The sequence below is a fragment of the Syngnathus acus genome, chromosome 3 (assembly GCF_901709675.1).
Source record: "Syngnathus acus chromosome 3, fSynAcu1.2, whole genome shotgun sequence".
NCBI classification, from domain to species: Eukaryota; Metazoa; Chordata; class Actinopteri; order Syngnathiformes; family Syngnathidae; genus Syngnathus; species Syngnathus acus.
The window spans coordinates 10,935,260-10,954,007 of NC_051089.1; the positions used below are offsets into that span (position 1 = coordinate 10,935,260).

Below are 18,748 nucleotides of genomic sequence, written 5' to 3' on the forward strand. Positions count from 1 at the left end.
TGCTGTACATGTTAAACTTCATCACTATCTTTGGTTGTCTCCTCTAAATCATTCAAGTGTCCCAAAGAGAAGCAGGTTACACCCAGCATCCACCGAGGCCTCTGCAGAAATCCCATACGGCCTGGTAAGTCTAACAGCAGCTATGTTAACCTAATTATGTCTGGTTTCATCACTGGTGGCTGTCACTGCCATGCTCTCATTAGTTCCCTGTTGACTCGGGCTGACATGTTTCTTTTCCACTGCTTGTCTGCACTTAACTCTTCACTCCAAGTAAGATGAAATCACTGTGTGCAACTATGGTAGCCGTACCATCAACTCAGAGGTAATCTTACTATTGGGCAATTATTATAGGCAGTTGCCTAAGTGAAGCAGAATTAGCACAGTGTAGTGCAGGGGTGTCAAACTCATTTTTTTTCGCGGGCCGCATTGTAGTCATAGCTACTTTCGGAGGGCCATTATGACTGTCAACCTAAATAAATGTATGAGCACCTCATTTTATATACAGTAAAAGCTACAAAACAAACTGACAAATAACTCCTTTTCAAATCAGATGAGTAAAAACTGGTAAAATATTTAAAAAAAAAGATACTATTGAAAGTGAAGACAATTTGCAATTCTAATAATGACACACGAATTTGATGCACAATTTGTCTCCGCGGGCCACATAAAATGATGTGGCGGGCCGTATCTGGCCCCCGGTCCTTGAGTTTGACACCTGTGGTTTAGTGGAAAAAAAGGTGAAAGGAAGTGAGAAATTAAGCACAAAGTTTCAACCTCATGATGAGAGTGTTGCTGTTGACCATGATGATGTGTTGAAGTGATCAAAGTGGCCAGTATTACAACATTAGTGCCTAAATAATCACCCGTGAATGATCTACATTTCTGTTTTTATTAGGAAAGAAAATGTCCCGTTATACAAGACATCAGAAGTAATCCACGAGAACTACGGAGTCTCGCGATAGATTCGCGAGATGTGAAGCTCCCAAATTTGACCGGCCCAAAGAGCGACATCCGCTGGCGGTGACCGACGCTTGAGATGCTGCATGAGAGCAAGGTTCAAAAACACAAACTAACAAACAAGTCGAAGAAGGGTGCACGAAGCAAGATTTGGGAGGCTGACATTGAAGCTGTGACACACTCAGGAAAGAAGAAGAAAGGAAGTCTCGGCGGGACTGGAGCTGCGCACAGGGAATTGACGCACACCTGGTAGGATGTTTACTTCAGGGTGCACTTAACTAACAGATTCGGACTACTCCAAACATTATTTTGCCAGCATTAGTGATAAACCTAATGTTCGTGATCGGCGTTGTCGGGGGTTGTTGTGTAATGTTGATTTATTTTTTATTATACTGCGCCACGCTGCCACGATAGATAGGTGCGTCATCTCCCAAAATGTGTTCCGATGCTGAAGCTGCAGGCGCTTGATGCGGGAGGCGGGGCTTGTGTCGCTTCACTATCCTGATTTTGCATTTGAGACATTTTAATGCTCAGGTGGATCATTGTCACAAGACGAGGGGGAAATGTATTTTCTCACTATCACATTTGAACAGTTAGAGAACAGAACGTCATTTGTCCACAGCGCGCTAGTCACATATATGTCCTATTCGTATAGTTTTGCACTGCTCTACTTCCTTTTACAACTGTCTGATCATTTGTATGATAATTCTGCACAGTTGTTGGACAACTTGGGTATATTAGTAGGACAACAATGTTACTGGTGAGGCAAAGTTGTGCATCCAATAGTTGATACCTGCACGCTACTGGTACAATTAATACCACTTAGAGCTACTACGTCGTAGCCAACTTCTCACCCAAAGTCAGTTGGGAACAATAAAATAAAATCCAAAAAGAATCAAAACAATTTGGCTGTGTAATACAGTCTTACATCATCAATCATACATTTTACAGTTAACACAACCAAAAACGCAGATGAGTGTAATCAAATAAAAAATAAATGTAGGAATATAACTAAAAAGTAGAAAATAATACCAATAATAGGATAAAAAGGCAAAACTAAATCAGAATGAAAACACAAATGAAAACATTGGAAATCTAATGAAATTACATTAAAAGTAAAATACGAAATAAAAAAAGCAATCTACTTATGGAATACAGTCATTTATAGTAAAACACAATTCCAATCAAAATAATCAAATTGAATCATTGGAATAAAAAAATGTTAATTACATTTATAACTCAATAAAAATACAAATAAAATAATAAATACAATTAAATTGAATTAAACTCCAAAATAAATCACACCAATCTAGTTCAACATCCTGTGTATTTATTTTATTCATTTATCTGCTTTTTGAAAAATACTCCATGAAGAAACAGTTCTCGTTTCAAAAGGAAGTGCATTCCACAATTTAGACTGCAAATTTTTAATCTCTCGTGAGGGGTCTTTAGTAAAAGGCAGTCAACAAACTGTGATGCCTTTGGCATGTTATTCTAGCTTTGTGCAATGGAAGCTAACAGGAGACAGCTCTGTGCCCTTTTTGTTCCATTGTGCCCATATTAAAAGCCGAGTGAATGACGACCGACTAATTGTGTTTTCAAATTGGGTCCATGGGCACACTGCGGGGAAGGGATTTGCTCTGAGCACCCTACTGAAGCACCCAAGGATGTGAAATTTACCACATTTGTAGGTCAGCCTGCTGCAGAGGTTGTTGTCAGGCAGACAAATAACTCCTTCAGAGAGCTTTTGCAACACAATCGGAATTTGTGAAAAAAAATCTGATAACCACTGAATTGGCTTATTAAGATGGTCAGCAAATTTAAGATAGCCTTATGTGTTTCCAAACATATTTTTGAAGCTAACTGAAAATATGTATTTAATTTATTCAGGTGTTTGAGATAATTATTTTTTTTTACTTATAAAAGCTTGCACAGTGCAGATTTTACCTTGTGTTTCAATTGATACAGTGACCATAATGTTTCAGAAAAAACAAAATAATTTGACCCAACTTTGGGTGTATGATGAATTTTGCTTTAGATTTAGACCATAAATGTATGCAGTACATAAGAAACCTAAAGAGTGAAATTACTGTCAAAACGGAATCTGTGGTTCATTTCCTTTAACCTTGAACCACATATCTTCTGCTCCATTTGCTTTGCCATAAAGTGATGACTTCCATATAAAAACCATAGAGGCCACGTCTTTGACAGAGTTGCATTTACCCTTTTTATGAGAACCTGAGATTATGTCAACCTTAAAATTGTTAAAACTCCGGATGATAATTATTAATTTGAGAAGCCCTAATATCGGTTGATGTAATCACCCATCCGGGCCGTGGTCTAGATTGTAATGATCTCATTCAGTCTGCGCGAGAATCTTAATTGATTTCATAATTTTAGCACGGGTTGCAGGAATGTAACCCGGTCCCATCTGGAGTTTATCAGAGGCTGACCTGCTTTTGATGAGCCACATTAGCTCCTGTATGCCCTCACACTCATGCTGACACAGGGCTGCGGAAGAAGGCCACAGCTGCCTCTGTCTTGTCCCAAACATCCTTCTTTTGGACTTGCCTACCTGCTGGCAAACAAATGTCCTCTCCTCCATTCCATGAAAAGAGCTTCCGGGGAAATTTTGCCCTATTAAAAAAAAAAAACATAATTATCTCATCTCCCTAATTCCCAATTATTATGCATGGTCTTATTTAAAAAGGGACATTTTCCCAATTTGTGCGGTGCAAGCAGGGGATGAATTTAAGTGTGACACCCTCTCGCTCTCTCTCTCTCCTCCGCAGCAGCGAGGGGGGGTCCTTCGCTCGGATGAAGTGAGGAGGAGAGCGTGCCGTGAGGCTGTCATCTAAGCGGTCTCCTCCGGGGTACAGAGCTTCCAGCCTCAGGTAGAAGCGTTCTCAGTGTTCCCGCTGCCGAGGGAGGGGCCAGGCGGCACACGCTTTTCTTTGCAAAGGCGACGCCACTCTGCCAAGGCACGGAAATGGAGAAGGTAAGGTTTTGGACTGCATTGATAATTTGTTTTGCTGTGTGGTTTGTTGCTTTGGTGTACCACATACGGGGGTTTTGCTAAGGTTTTGACAGTATGTTTCTGTCTGCACTCCTAAATGCATGCAGAAATATTTTTATATTCTTCAAAATTATTATTCATGCTGATCTAATCAATGAATCTTCTCTGGTGAAAGCTTCACTGAAGTTAACCTTCAGGATTACAATAAACACTTAAAAGTTATGCTCATAGACAATAAAGTTGTGCAATAAACCTAACTTGACTCTTAATAAATAAATAAGGAAATAAGTAAAATACACAACACAAATAGAAAAAAATAAAGTGTATTGACTAATTGATTTTTTTTTCCCAACTTGTAGCTTTTGCGATTTTAAAATTACATTCTACTACTTGCAATGTTGTTTTGAATTTGGTCAATTGTTTAGCCCTAACATTGATTACGAACATAGACACACGTGAATGTGATCCAAATAAAACATGTCTACAGGGTGACAAGAAATCTATAATCGAGTGAGAGTATGCAAAAAGATCTCAACTCTTTTTGTTCTATCTGCTAAAAGTGTTGTTTTCTTCTGTTCCCCTTAATCAGAGTTGCTCAGAGTGCTCAGAGATGACACTTGCACAGAGCTTGTGCACACTGTGCAACAAGTGGTTGTGTTACCAGTGCACAGATGTGCATCAGCATCAGAGAGCCACAGCATCATCCCAGTGCACAGACCTGCACGACCAGCAAAGGCCCGAATTGCACCAGAGAGGCTCCGGCTCTGGACCAGGCAAGCCTTCTTTCATTGAGTCCTTTATTCTACTTTTCTTTACTGGCCCGTCTGACAGTTTGGTGTTCCGGATCCTCCATGTCCCTGTGTTTTCTGCCCCGGATCCCAATCAGAAGTCTAGTTGAATACACATTTTTTTCCTATTCAAGTGTTTTAAGATAGTGTCATGATTTGTGGAGGTTGGGGAAAACTATCATTGTCTTTTTTTGACAAAGTAAGGAAGTGAAAATACAGATACAGTATGTTTTCAAGTGTATGGTATAAAACTAATCAGCAAAATAAGGTTCAGCAAGTGGAGGTTGGTAGAATACTGTACATTTACAAAAATATGACTTACTACTTGTGGAAAGAAGTCCTCCAAATAATTACTTAACAACTCAGTGAAAAAAATACTCAAGTAAAAGTAGTATCATTTCTCAGTGAAATCGCAATCAAAACTTGCTGTTATACTTTAAATGTGCCTATTTTTTTTATCAGCTATCGTATACATACTTTGTAAGTAAAGTATTTGTAGTAGGAAATGCTGTTCATTTAAAATATTGCATCCCATCGAAAAAATTATGTTTACCAATTCCTGTCCACTTTATTTACCAAGAAAACTATCGTTAGTAAACATCAAACGTCAACGACAAACTTTTATTGCCTTTATTACTGTCTCAGGTGGCCAAGATGAGCACACCTACAATGTCTGACTTGAAAAAAGGTGTTTCATTCTTCACAGTCTTTTTAATAATACATTATGGAGATCCTATTTTTCTTCTTTAAAAACACAAAAGGCATACAGTACTTCAAATACACCACAGGCCATTATTTAAGGTATGCCTTTTAGTAAAAGTAGTAAATGGTTCCTGAAGATCGCTATTTTAATCACACTTTTATTTAAATAAGTGTCCCAGATTTGTAAAGAGGCTGTAAGGTTTCATTATTTGCTAATATTAGCTTGCAGCTATTTAAAGAGTCTCAAGTGGTGTAGAAGCTTTTGTAGACCACTCGTTTGTCCTCTGCGCTCGCTCTTGATGAGCCCTTCGTCTTAGTACGTGTGCAGTATGAGAAGAGCTGGCAGACAGGAAGTGGGCAGTCACATTAGGTTTGTGAACGCCGAACAACGTTGCGCTCATAAGCCACGCAAGTGTGAGCAAGCGCCTGAGCGGGTCAGCCGAGGTGAGGTGGCCAACAAAGAGCAGTACGGCTGTATTTGGCACTCTCCATGCTGACCTATTTCCAAGCGAATGAAAGTTATTTTGGAGTGCAGTTGGCTGCGGCATCAAACACTTGATTGGATCGCTTGAGATATTGTTCACTTTCTATGTCGCTGACTCACTCAGATTGGTTTTGTAGTGGCAAACTTAAATAACTGTCTGAATTCATGCAGTTGGATGATCTGTAGCAATGAATAGTAAGGACATATTGTAGATGCACCAAAGCAGTACGTAAAGCTTCTCAGTTTACTTCAACATAGTTCCTAAGCACAAAGATACCAACGGGGTGGCACCAAAACAATACATTTATATTACACAAAAACAGAATAGTATAGGTGCATACAAATATTTGCAAATAAGTGAGTCACAAGTGTCCAATCGCAAATATGCACGATGTATTGTATGTATATTGTGTTTACAGCCCCATTTGTGAAGGTATATTACGATGACACTACACCAGCCATTATAAACATATTGTTAGCCTCATAGCATATTTTCTTTTCAATGCAAGAAACAAAGCAGTTTGACAAGCAAGACAGTTGACTTGATTCAATATTTGTGGATTACCAACTCCTAGATTATTAAGAATCTACATTAACAAAGAAAAGAATACAAAACTGAATTAACTTCTTTTTAATTGATGTTGTGACATTGAGACAAATCTAACTTTGGCAAGTATGTTCCTAGGTTAACAATACATCCATCCATTTTCTATACCGCTTGTCCCCACGGGGGTCGCGGGCATGCTGGAGCCTATCCTAACAGTCATCAGGCAGTAGGCAGGGGACACCCTGAACCGGTTGTCAGCCAATCGCAAGGCACACAGAGACGAACAATCTTCCACACTCGCACCTAGGAGCAATTTGAAGTGCTCAATCGGCCTACCAAGCATATTTTGGGGATGTGGGAGGAAACCGGAGTGCCCGGAGAAAACCCACGCGGCCACGGGGAGAACATGCAAACTTCACACAAGGTTTGAATCGCACCCTTCTAACTGTGAGGCGGACGTGCTAACCAGTGCTCCACCGTGCCACCGTTAACAATACACTAATGTTAAATTAATAGGTCCTTCAAAACTATTTTTCCAGATATTTGTGTGCATATAGTCCCTAATGAGGTGGTTAGTTAGCATGCATCCCCACCTGTTGCGCAAATGCTCCTGCTTGGTGCATCCCTAGTTGCCTGTTTTGTAATTATATATTATATTGTCTTTTTTTTTGGTCAGGTACAGGGTCATATCCTTGCTCCCTCCTTATGTGCCACTCCCATGGACAGCAGCCCCTCGAGCTGCTTTGTGAGTCATGTGACCTCCTTTGCTGCAGCGGCTGTCACCTGTCCTCCCACAAAACCCACAGGTCAGTCCTCACACATGCACGCTCAGATAGCACAAGGACACGGCAAAGAAGGACTTAGTGCAGGTTAAAAAGTTCCACTTTTATCATTACTATCTGCATAAACACTCCCCTTGGCTCACCTCATATCTATTCAGTATTCATATGCTTTTGTTTTTCGGTGATGTTGCAGTCGGCTCTAAGGTCACCTGCATCCCGGGAGAAACGCATTTCCTTCTGGCGTTGTTTATTCATGAACTTCCCGTCTGCGGTGCCTGCTGTGAATGCTACACCTAATGTGTGCAGGGTGGTGCAGATTGGGAAGGCTCTCCAGGATCAGCGATGGCTCTTTGAAAGCCTAATGGTACAAGTGGAAGAGAGGAGGTCTGCAGTGGAGAACAATGCAAAGCAGATAGAGGACAGGTTGGTTCGGGTCAAAAGAAATGAGTGACTTCACTTGTGTGTCATATTGTGACAGCAAGAATTTAACATAACAAATGCCCTCATTTTAAATGGTGGCAAAGTACTGTTTTTATTAGGTAAGGCTAGGGCATGCATAAATGAATCTCCTGTTGTTGTTCCTCGACCCTGGGATGGAATCAAAGTATGCTCTGGGGCTGTTTTCTTCAGGTGGAACTCAGGATTTTCACAAGGTGAAGGCATTGACAACAACTCAGCACTCAGGGTTAGAACACAATCTTTAGGCTTCTGGTAGAAAGCAAAATATAGTCAGAAAAACAAGATTTTTTTTTCTTCATTGGAGTTGTACAGGTTATAAGGTCACATCAATGGTGGAAAAAAGTTTTGAAATCATTTAAGTGTCTTGATTTTTTTCCATCACAAAAACACACGCTTTTGCTGATCTTTTGTATCCATTGTAGACTGAACATTGTGCTTTGTGAATTTATTTTACAATCTTATGCAAGTGGGATTTTTTTTGACCTACCAAATGAGCTTTATTTCCCATTTTCTGTCTTTTTGCAGAGTTCATGGAGTTAAGATTGCACACAGGAAGGCTGAGAACCAGATTAAGATGGCAAAGATGATTATGATGAACGAGCTTAACAAACGAGCTAACCTATTAATAGAGCAACTGGAGGTAATTACTTTTTCTTTTTCTTTCCTTCTTATCTCTCGGCCAGTTAGCATTTGTACGTGTAAGGAATCAGTTATCAGTCCTTAAAGGAAGCAAACGAAAACCCAGTGTGCTCAATCAAATTATCTTAAGACAACACGTACGGAAATTGAGTGGAGAGTCGTTTGGTGATTGGTCCCTGTGTGCCAGTGGCCACAAGAGATGTTACTGTTTCTCTGCAGAAAATTTCAGAGGACTTACAGCAGCCTCTGGAAGACCAGCTGCAGGGGGCAATAGAGACATGTGCCCAACTCAACCATTTGCAGAAGTTCATCAGTTGGGCGACGACCCACCATTGCCGGGGCCCAGTGCTCTTCAGCAGGAGACTGGTACGCCAACAGGATCCTGATGTTAATCTGTTCCAGCAAAGCGGAAGGAAATGAAATGGTAAAATCCCTTTACGTGACGATTTATTTTTCCTTTCAGATTTCTCTGCAAATGCAACAATTGCGTGACTCGTTACTGCAGTCTGAAACTTGGAATCCTGTGAAAATCAAATTCAATTGGGATGCCAGCTACTGGACCAAACAGATGTCCTCTTTAGGTAAGATACTAACAAGACGGCGATAGGGATGGGACGAGATACAAATCCAAAAAGTCTCACGAGATTGAGTCCACAAGAATGAGATGAGATTTTTGCTAAAATTTTCATGTAAAATAACACCTACTATAAATGATCCAGTTTCTAAATATTTTCTTTTTACTGAGCTAACTGCAAGAAAATGACTGATTGAGCTCTAAAGTATAAATGTGAACATAAACAGGAGAGTCACCTTTCTCACAGGCTCATATTTCAAATGCTCCTTGAATAACAGTCGCAGCTGAGACTTGTCTGAGTAAGACTGAGTCTTACTGAATAGTTGTCAAAAATAATACTTTCTTTTAAAAGTTACAAACATTAAACAAATAAAGTAAGAATTAATACTACTAATTTCAATGCTATTAACTACAAAAGTCCCCTTACTTCAGGGCACCATTTCAAGCCCTTCTGAATCATACTCTTTACTGACAATAAATGATTGAGTGGGCCATTTTTCTGCATGTGTTTTACTGTAACTGTAACTACGCAGGTCAGCTGACTGTTGAAGGTGGAAACTGTCACTACCCTCAGGGCTTGGCATGCTCCACCGTTCTAAGGCCCCAGCCTATCCCATGCTTGGCTCTGCCACCCGTTTGCCACAGAGGACGAGAGCCTGCCTGTGGCTGCCAGATGTGCTATGAGCCCCAAGTGTGTTGCCTGCATGGCATGCCTTCTCAGACAGATCTGGACAAGAGCCAGGTCGGAGGTCCACTCTACAAGTCCAGCTATGTTCCAACTGGCCCGGGGTGCCAGGTGCAGAGCCAGCAGCTGCTGAGGTGCTGGGACTCAAGTGATTCCTGTGCCTTGCAAACATCTTCCCAATGCCCTTCGCCTCCATCACATGCCCCCCTCAGAGGACCAATCCAGAGTAATTGCAGTCGTAGGCCTACATCCCAGCCACATGCAAGCACCTCCGAGCCCCAGTCACTTCCCGAATCTCATCTCCGTCACCATCACCAGAGAGGGTCGCTTCCAGTCAGCAATGGTCTGCAGAGTGCAGACCAACCTCAATCAAACCCAAGCCACGTCCCATCACAGGAGACGTTATCGAGCAGCGCAAGTCTGCAGGAGGTACTCTGTGATACGATTGTGGAGCAAGACGTCGTGGCTGAGGAAAGCCAGGATGAGCGATGCAGAGTGGAGAAGAGTCATGGACAAAGAGTTGTGGCAGAACATGAGTGGCCACTTCCCAACAGAAGCGAGAAGAGTTCTGTCCAACATCAACAGGTTCAGGTTTCTTCAGCAGCAGATCTGAGGAAAGAACAGCAGCGAATCACTCCTGCCCTATTACTACCAACGACTGGCCGGGTGAGAGAAAGTTTTTCCAACTACTGCATTGTTTAATAAGGAATTAAAAAAATACTAAATAACACAGCACAATCATAATAGTAATGAATTACGTTCTGCACATGATGTGTTCAGTGAGTGAATAAAATACTTACTGTACGTAGATACTTCTCAAAAACCTGCACAGATTCAAAACCATTTCTTATTATTCATATCATTCACTTACTGGCACAAACGAAATTCTATTAAACTAATACCCAAATATGATGGTGGCACCCAGGCAGTGACTGATTTACTTGTATTTTAAGAGAGAGCAAGATTAGTCTATTTTAATTACAATCTACAAAGTCCTTTAACTAAAAACGCACAGTTTAATTTATTGCCAGAATGATCACATCTCACAGCTGACAGCTTGCCTGATAACAGATGGTGCAACACAAAGTAGTTTCTGCTTTCATGACAAAAGGATGACAGCGACACAGAATTTTCGTATTTCACATCAAAGCATCCAAAAACACAGTTACAATTTACTGACACAACCACAATAATGATCCCTCTAAAAATCCTCAGGATGCTTGATCACAAAGAGAGCGACAGAAGCACCGAGATGCATTATTTCTGTCTCACAGCCTGTGAACATGACATAAAACCACTTGAGTGTAATGACTCCCGTAACTTAACCTGCCATGATAATGAGCCACTCAGGGAATAGTGGAACTCTCATTTCAGCTTCCGTTAGCACTCTGACAAATTTCTCCACCATTTCTGAGAAGGATTAAAGTATGTTCTGAAGCAGTCACAATCCTTCATACTATATCTGCTGAGGAGGTACGGAGCAGGTGACTGTTTTAATCGCATGATCCTCAGGAGCAGGTGCTCTGTATCGTCCTGACCTCAATTTGGAAAGAAGGGCGTGTATAAAAAGCAAATGATTTTCCAGCCTCCCACTTGCACCAGCTAAAGACTCGTCTCAATTTTTTGAAGACGCTCGATTTGATGTCAGACAAATGCAATACATGATGCCACCATACAATACTAGCACCTCAAGTCAAAGCAAAAAAAAAAAAAAAACATTCTTTGTTGTTCAGATTTCTTTCAACTTTACTTCTGCAGCAAGAAACAAAAGCAAAGAAAAAACACCCCCAAAACCTAAGGGCAATTCCTTGCTTCTACTTTCATGAAAGGAACACACTGCTTTCTAAATGAGGTATTTACATGCCGTAGTTATTGCTGTAAACAATCCTTTCATTGCATAAACAATGAGAGTAATCTATGCGGCTGTGATTCTGAAGGACCACTTGCTTTGAATTAGTGCCAGGCTAGGCTCTGACTGATGTTTTTGTTGTCTGCACATCCTCGCTCTGTCTGCTGTTCATGACACAAACAGGTGCACCTGTGCATGTGGCACAGCTTGAAACACTGTTGAGTTATGCTCATGCGTGTTCCCCACAGAGATCTACGTCTCTGGAGGTGTCGGTGACAGCCAACAATTGTGGCTCTAATGTGGAGCAGTGCAGACTCAACCCAAGTTCAGCGTGCACAGGCGGGAAGATACGTTCACAGAGTATCCCTGTAGAGCTAGCAGCGCCAGCCGGCGGCTCTTATTCTGAAAGGCCAACCAGATCTACTCACAGTCCTGATGTGGGAGCTCCAAATATGACAACAAGGAAGGTAGATACTTCATACATAGGATTCCACACATACAGATTTAAGTTCAAGTGTCTGGTGAAGTCTTGAAACAATTTGTAATGGTGATTATTTTGTTTTTAGTATGTCGGTGCAGACTCGAGGCAGAGAAGAGCTTCAGATGGTGTTCTTTGCATTGTCAAGGAAACCTCAGCCGACGTAATCCTGACCAGGAGTCGGCGGGCTCCATTACTCTCCTATAAAACTGAGCCAGGTGATGGGAAGTGACAAATTCTTAAACTTATTAACATCACTGATGATGCGATTTAAGCTCCGTATTTACCCCCTTGTTAGATCCTCCATACTTAAATGACGAGGGTCGTCATGATGCCAAGGAAAGGCACAGTGTGTCAAGAAACGGTCATAACGGGTATGCAGAGTCAAGCGTGGTATTTATATAAGCTGATGTGTTTACAATTTTTACACTTTATCACTCATGTTCTTGTGAAGCATCAGAGATTCTGAGAGAGACTCCGAAAGAGCCAGAGTTCCAGTGGTTTGCCTCGAACGCCTGAAAGTTCTTATCTCTCAACTTCCCCCACATGGACGAAGGCAGAGCGACCCCTTACCTGTAGGCACGATGGAGAAGGATAATTTGCAGGAGCAAACCTGGCACAATGTAACATACAAGTATTATCAGGATGTCTAAAGCTATACAGAGTACTGACATTTCTTCTCATCCTTTTTCTTATAGGCTGTGTCAAGAGGTCCTGATACCATAAAGACCCACGCAGTCACATCATCACGGTCTCCAGAAAATCATCAGTGGCTCACAGTTGACAGTGAGTGGGATACTCGCCCAAGGGCCAGCTTTCCAAAAGCATCCACATTGCCACCTGATGACCCTCTGGATAATGCCTCTGCACTCGACTTTGACTCTGACTCTGACCCCAAGTCAGTGTCAGAAGAGGCTGTCGCCTCTCAAGTCGAAGAACAATTCGACTCGGATACATCACCGGAGTTCTCCTCAGAGACAGAACTGGAAGGTCCAAGCCAAGATAATGAAGTTCTGAAAAGCTGCAACAGAAACGAGTCTATGGAGGCTTCTGATCCAAGTCTTGAATGTGACGCATTTTCAGAATCAGCTTCAGGAGCAGGATCTGAAGACGGGCAAGGAGAACTAGGTGCTGATGCAGACTCAGGTGCCGCAGAAACCGAATCAGATGCCCAACCAGAAGCTGACGCCATGGTGGACGCAGAAAAAGATTCAGAGCATTTGTCCGATCAGCATGTGGATTCTCAGGACTCTGTGGAGTCTGAACTTGACATAGAATCTGAGCATGAAACTCCAGATGACCCACAGCCTCTGCGTTCTGACCTCGAGGAAGACTTCACCATTGGACCTGCTCAGAGGCCACTTCTAATTGCAAATCCTGGCCTGCCAAGGAGGACAGAAGAAGTTGAGGCGGACAATGAGGAAACTGAGAGTGAGGACTTCTGTGGAGTGTGTCTGATCGGTGGGGACCTTTTATGCTGTGATCGCTGTCCTAAGGTTTACCATTTGTCGTGTCACATCCCACCTCTGCTAAGCTTCCCTTCGTAAGTTTCCAATTCTCTTGCTCAGAATACAAGTTTTCATCGATTCAGTGCTAGCCTCCAAAGCAACTGTTTACTTGTGATTTTCAGAGGTGACTGGCTTTGCAGCTTGTGCAGAGATGTCGTGCAACCAGAAGTTGAGTATGACTGTGAAAATAGAAGAACATCTGGGGAGCACACATCAGGGCATGGCTTGTCTGCATGTGATCAGAGAGTAAGTGGGAAATCCTTTTACAAACCATCGCTGATGATTCACACGCTCACTTGTGCTCTTGCTCTATTTTTAAAAACTATCTTTTAGAAATGTGAACGTTTGACCCTCCTGATCCTCAATAACATCCTGAGTGCGCCCTTTCACGAGCCTGTCAGTCCACTTGTGAGTGCCGCTTTTCCTCTTTCATGAAAATTAATGCAAGTCAAAAGCCTCCATGCAAAAAGTGAAGTTCTTGAAATATTTGTGCTATGTCTTCAATGTTGTCCTTGAGGCACCGAGAATCTAGCTGCGCTTATCAAGGTGAATGGAGCTATTGCTATCAGATTGCAAAATAGCATCGGCAATATGCAACTGCGCCACATACACAATCAATTCTTAATCAATATTTAGCTAATGTGGCAAAAACATAAAAAAGTCAAACAGAGATAGAGATTATGAAACGTAATCATGCAGATCACCACGGACATGTTTTGCTTGTAGAAGTCGATTAGTTTTGCTCTCACCAACCAATCAGAGGATGGATGAATGTTGATGAATCTGAAATCAGTGGTGCTGGGTTGAGGGTTGAAGTCAAAATATCAAATGTCGATACTTCTTGTTGCAGGCTCGTCATTACTATCAGATCATCAAGAGGCCAATCGACTTGTCCATCATCCGAGCACGACTCAACAAGAGGAGCACACAACATTACAACTCACCTGAGCAGTTTGTGGCGGATGTCTATCTCATGTTCCACAACTGTGCAAAGTTCAACTATGTAAGTTGATAGATTAACTTCCATCTGTTGGCTTTATGTTCTGGTTATTGCTGATTGCTGTGAGCGTTTTGTCATCCTGTCCAACCTCAGCCCGATTCGGAGGTGGCGCAAGCGGGCCGCGATCTCGAGGCCTTTTTCGTGACCAAGCTGGAAGAAGTGTTCCCAGGCAGAGTTTTCCCACTGGCTGAGGCGGACAGTGACAGCGATGAGTATGATGAGGCCTTCCGAGCAACCGAGGGTGGTTGCTCCTGGCCCGAGCGGAGGGAGCAGTGCCACAGGAAGAGGAAGAGGAGGCAATCACTTAAGTCAAGGAGACATCACATGTAAACTGTTAATGGTGGATTTCGATTGAGTTTTCTTTAAATAACTCGAGCGGGCATCTGCTTTGGGTTGGGATCCAGGTTTGGACTTTTTGTGGAGCTGGTATTTGCCTTGTTATTTTGGCTTTCTTCTACAGTCCAAAGGTATGTCTGTAAAGTTGAGTCGTTATTGCCTCTAAAACGTGAGAATGAACGGTTTTTGCGTGAGTCAGTCCAGGGTGTACCCTGCCATTAACGCAAGGTTATCTGGGGTAGCCTTCAAGTGGTGTAGAAAATGAATGCATTGATGGATCCAACAAAAGCACTCTGAGAGTGCTAAGGTTAAAACCTTTTCCAGTAACAAAATCACTAAGTGGCTTTGATTGTGATATTGATGTTTGGTTCCCTGGCAGCGAGAAGGAATTTTGGATCTTGGTCAAATTTCACTTCCTTATAGCTATGAATATCATACATAAGGACAAACCAAAACCTGATCTGATACGATCCAACCAACAACACTGAATTGGATTCACCAAAAATGTACATATTTTTTTGATTTGTATTTATTTAATGATTTATTATATTTTAGCTCAACATTTGGGTTGTTAAGGAATGTGCTGGGAGCATCCTTGGAAGAATCAGAAAACGTGATAATAACATGTTGAAACGAATTCAGTGTTTTGAGGGTTAGGTTGTGTAACCTGTTGCAGATAATAGTACTATAAATATTACATGATATTTTGTTCATTAAGATTCCCCCACCCTTTATGCACTAACAACCACTTCTAAATTGTATTATACGCAGTACCTTGATCTGTTATGTTTGGAAAATCTTGTCTTTTGAGATTGTCTGAGTAAACGTGTACATGTGTAACTTTACACAAGTCATATTAAGATTTCATAATAGTTGCTAAAAGGATTGTACTTGATTAATGTAAATACTATTTATATATAAGAGACAGTCAAGCTTCCTGCCTGATTCAAATTGTAATGTCATTTATAGCCCGTGGCATATAAAGGCGTATATAGTAGTGGCATACATTGTATATACTGTACTTTATTTCTTCACGTAATGACACAGTATATGTTTTGCTCGAAATAATTGCTGGGTGTTTCGTCCACTAAAACAATAGATGCCAGAGACTTTACTTAGATCTGGATGAAACGATGAGTGCCACTTACCAATAGTATTTAATCGGTGCATTTTTGGGTGCATTTTAATAGTGCCATATTACGTTTCTGTCTGTTCTTAATGTTTCAGTCTCACCCGATTTGCAGGAAATGGTTTACCCAGTAAGCCCAAGTATCTCAGGCCCATGCAGTAACTGTGTAAGATACAATATTACTATTTATTCCTGATAATCAGACCTGCTCTTGTGTTATTCTAAGCCACTTTCTTTAGCTGTAGCACAATTTCCTATTAGGTTTTGCTTTTTTCAATGTATGGTAGCTGGACCTTTACAGTATATGTTCACAATATTGTGTGCACAACACTTTGTAACCTATTTTGAAAAGTGCTTTAGAAATAAAGTTATTACAATGATGAAATTCATTCATTTTAGTTTGCGCTTGCATGAAGTTATAAAAAAAAAAAATTACTCGATCAGTTTCCCTTTCAGTAGAAAATTTTTTGGGGGAGACATGTCAATCTTTTAAGCTTTATATAATTGTTCCCAAACATGGTATGATGATGCTATTCTTGTGTTTCCTTTTATAGACGCGCCACAGGAACAAGGCAGTGGCACACCGCTATGGTCAGCAGGCAACTTGCTAAGTTTCATTGTTGCACAAGGTTGGTGACCTTTCAGTCAGCAGAGTCATACTGCCAAATGCTAATTAGACACAACTGTAGCCTTTGGTAAACAATGAAAAGGGTGGACAGGAAAGCAATAAGAGAAAAACAATTCCTGACAAGTGCAGCAGTCTCTGAAATCAAGATAAGATTGTGGCTTAAAAATCACATGATTATTTATTCTATTTGATGTGCTGATTGTGCTATTTCTTAAGGTGGTCCCATTATTTGTTTACATTTTAGTAGTGGTGACAGTTGATAAACGTACCAGCATCTGCGTGGACACGTATACAAAACGAAAAAAAGTGGCTCCAAAATGAAGTGAAAAACATTTAATAACTCGACTCAAAGTGTATTTTGCATGCCATCTTCAGACCTGTAACAGATGCAGACCAAAATGTCCACAGTACCAAAGTTGGCATCCAGTTTCAGTATATTTGTAAAGCATAAAAACAGTATTTCCCAGATTATGACATAAACCCATATTTTAGTCATCATGTAGACATTCAGTGTTACATATGTACATGCTCGCTACAAATATGGTGTACCAAAATATCCGCTGTAGTCAGATTTATATTAGACTTTGATATATGTAGGCTATAATTTGAAGCACCAAATGTCTTCCTTGCATCACTACTCAAAAAAAATCACTTATTTGCTTCACTCAAAACAATTCTCTCAATGAAAAGTGGCTCTAAAATGAAGTAAAAACCTTATGTGCAGTCATTTTTTTTTTTCCCCCCTCTGACAACATTTCTCATCTTTTGAATCGTTTCTTGCCGCTCTTATTTTCTTTATCATAGTTTTCTCTGGACTGCGTGTCTTCCATCGTCTCTTGCGCACCAAAATGAAAGTCGCCCACCTTGGCAGCTCCTCGTTCCTCGTTCACGGTATTCTTGAAACTGTGAATGTGATGCCCACTCAGAGTCATCAGGGACAGGTCGCCCTGCAGTCTCAAATTCCCGTCCAAGTCATCCCGTGACCTTTTCTTAGCTCCACCAGGCACGGGGTCTTGTTCGTCATTATCTAAATCAGTGCTGCCATCGGAACTGTTATCAAATTCGTGCCACCAGCGGAAATATCTGCTGCTGCTCCTCATTTCTTCTTCCTCCTCATCATCTCTGGTTCTGTTCCTCGATGGTCCCGGCTGGGGCTCTTCTTCCTCCTCCATTGTGTGGCTGACTTCCAACTCGGCCTCGACCTCGACTGTGACGTCCAACTCATCTTCATGGTCAATGAGATCATCAGCGTTACTCTTTTCAATCTTGAAATCACGCACAATGTTTTCATTGTCAGCGTTAGCTTGCTGCAGTGACGCTTGCGGATGTACAAAGAATTTCATGTAATGATTCACAAACAAATGCATGAGGAAAACAGAATCCATGTCTTCCTCATCACCGCCAACATCATCATGGTCATCATTATCATCATCAACATCATCGTCACTATCAGTTGGCGGTAGATCTCCTAGTGGTATGGACGTACGATAGCCTGCAAGATAATTAAGACTTGGAGATGATTCTTCCACGCATCCATCCATGTTAGCTTTGCCACTTGCTATGCGGCCGGAGCTGGGGACTGCCCCACAACACCAAAACCAGCAAATATAGTGTAGCTGAGACAAAATGCTCTAGAAATCAGGATTCATCCACTTACGATTTGGACCGTTGTGGTCTCCGTCTCCTTGGCCGTCCATTTTATCTAAAAGGAATCAAACACTTGGTTCAGTAAGCAAGTAAAACATCAAATAAGACTGATACTTATACAAACGCAAAGTCAATAAGCCCTCATGCACAAGTTTGCCCACCGCATTATGTGTAGTCCCCTACATGTACCTTCAGCTCAGCAGACTGCTCAATTAGATGACTTCAGACTGCAGTCGGAGGTAATTTGGTACGGGTTTCCAAATTGTGGCATTTTAAAAACATGAACTTTTAATTCGCGCCCCAGAACTGAATCTGAACATGGTTCAATATAACGCATACTAATACAGTGGAGACATAAATGCTCAGTGACATCACACAATCTTTGTAAGCATTGAATCAAAATGCTTTGATTAAAGCATATTGGGACAGCACACATGATGTCATCATCATGATGATAAAATTCTATGAGTCATTTTTTTCACACGGGGTAGTCATTCAATAACAACAGCTACAATAACATTGACATGGCACAACCTAGTG

General features: G+C 41.3%; 2 protein-coding genes across 3 annotated transcripts; one reads left to right on the forward strand and one right to left on the reverse strand.

Moving 5' to 3' along the window:
* Positions 1–19: 19 nt before the first annotated feature.
* trim66 (tripartite motif containing 66) lies at positions 20–16,322 on the forward strand. Of its 2 annotated transcripts, none has more exons than XM_037246856.1 (19): positions 20–124; positions 896–1,206; positions 3,753–3,955; positions 4,563–4,746; positions 7,171–7,300; positions 7,583–7,699; positions 8,261–8,375; positions 8,594–8,740; positions 8,838–8,955; positions 9,482–10,299; positions 11,731–11,949; positions 12,049–12,178; positions 12,259–12,334; positions 12,415–12,583; positions 12,659–13,503; positions 13,591–13,714; positions 13,802–13,876; positions 14,319–14,471; positions 14,562–16,322. In XM_037246856.1, exons 3-19 carry the CDS (start codon positions 3,947–3,949, stop codon positions 14,796–14,798), a joined length of 3,666 nt encoding a protein of 1,221 aa, XP_037102751.1. In that variant the 5' UTR covers positions 20–124; positions 896–1,206; positions 3,753–3,946; the 3' UTR covers positions 14,799–16,322. The 2 variants fall into 2 exon arrangements, with proteins under 2 accessions (XP_037102751.1, XP_037102752.1); XM_037246857.1 differs by having other exon boundaries at positions 12,418–12,583.
* Positions 16,323–16,918: 596 nt separating this feature from the next.
* Positions 16,919–18,507, reverse strand: LOC119120200 (uncharacterized protein DDB_G0283697-like). Its single transcript, XM_037246860.1, has 3 exons — positions 18,398–18,507; positions 18,219–18,263; positions 16,919–18,053 (listed from the first exon to the last, which is right to left on the reverse strand). Exons 2-3 carry the CDS (start codon positions 18,256–18,258, stop codon positions 17,320–17,322), a joined length of 774 nt encoding a protein of 257 aa, XP_037102755.1. The 5' UTR covers positions 18,259–18,263; positions 18,398–18,507; the 3' UTR covers positions 16,919–17,319.
* Between the last annotated feature and the right edge of the window lie 241 nt (positions 18,508–18,748).

Coding starts and splice junctions, on each gene's coding strand:
- trim66 (XM_037246856.1), top strand. Junction 8,376..8,593: donor TATTAATAGAGCAACTGGAG/GTAATTACTTTT, acceptor GTTTCTCTGCAG/AAAATTTCAGAGGACTTACA. Junction 14,472..14,561: donor ACTGTGCAAAGTTCAACTAT/GTAAGTTGATAG, acceptor GTCCAACCTCAG/CCCGATTCGGAGGTGGCGCA.
- LOC119120200 (XM_037246860.1), bottom strand. CDS start 18,258: ATGGACGGCCAAGGAGACGGAGACCACAACGGTCCAAATC. Junction 18,054..18,218: donor AGACCACAACGGTCCAAATC/GTAAGTGGATGA, acceptor ATTATCTTGCAG/GCTATCGTACGTCCATACCA.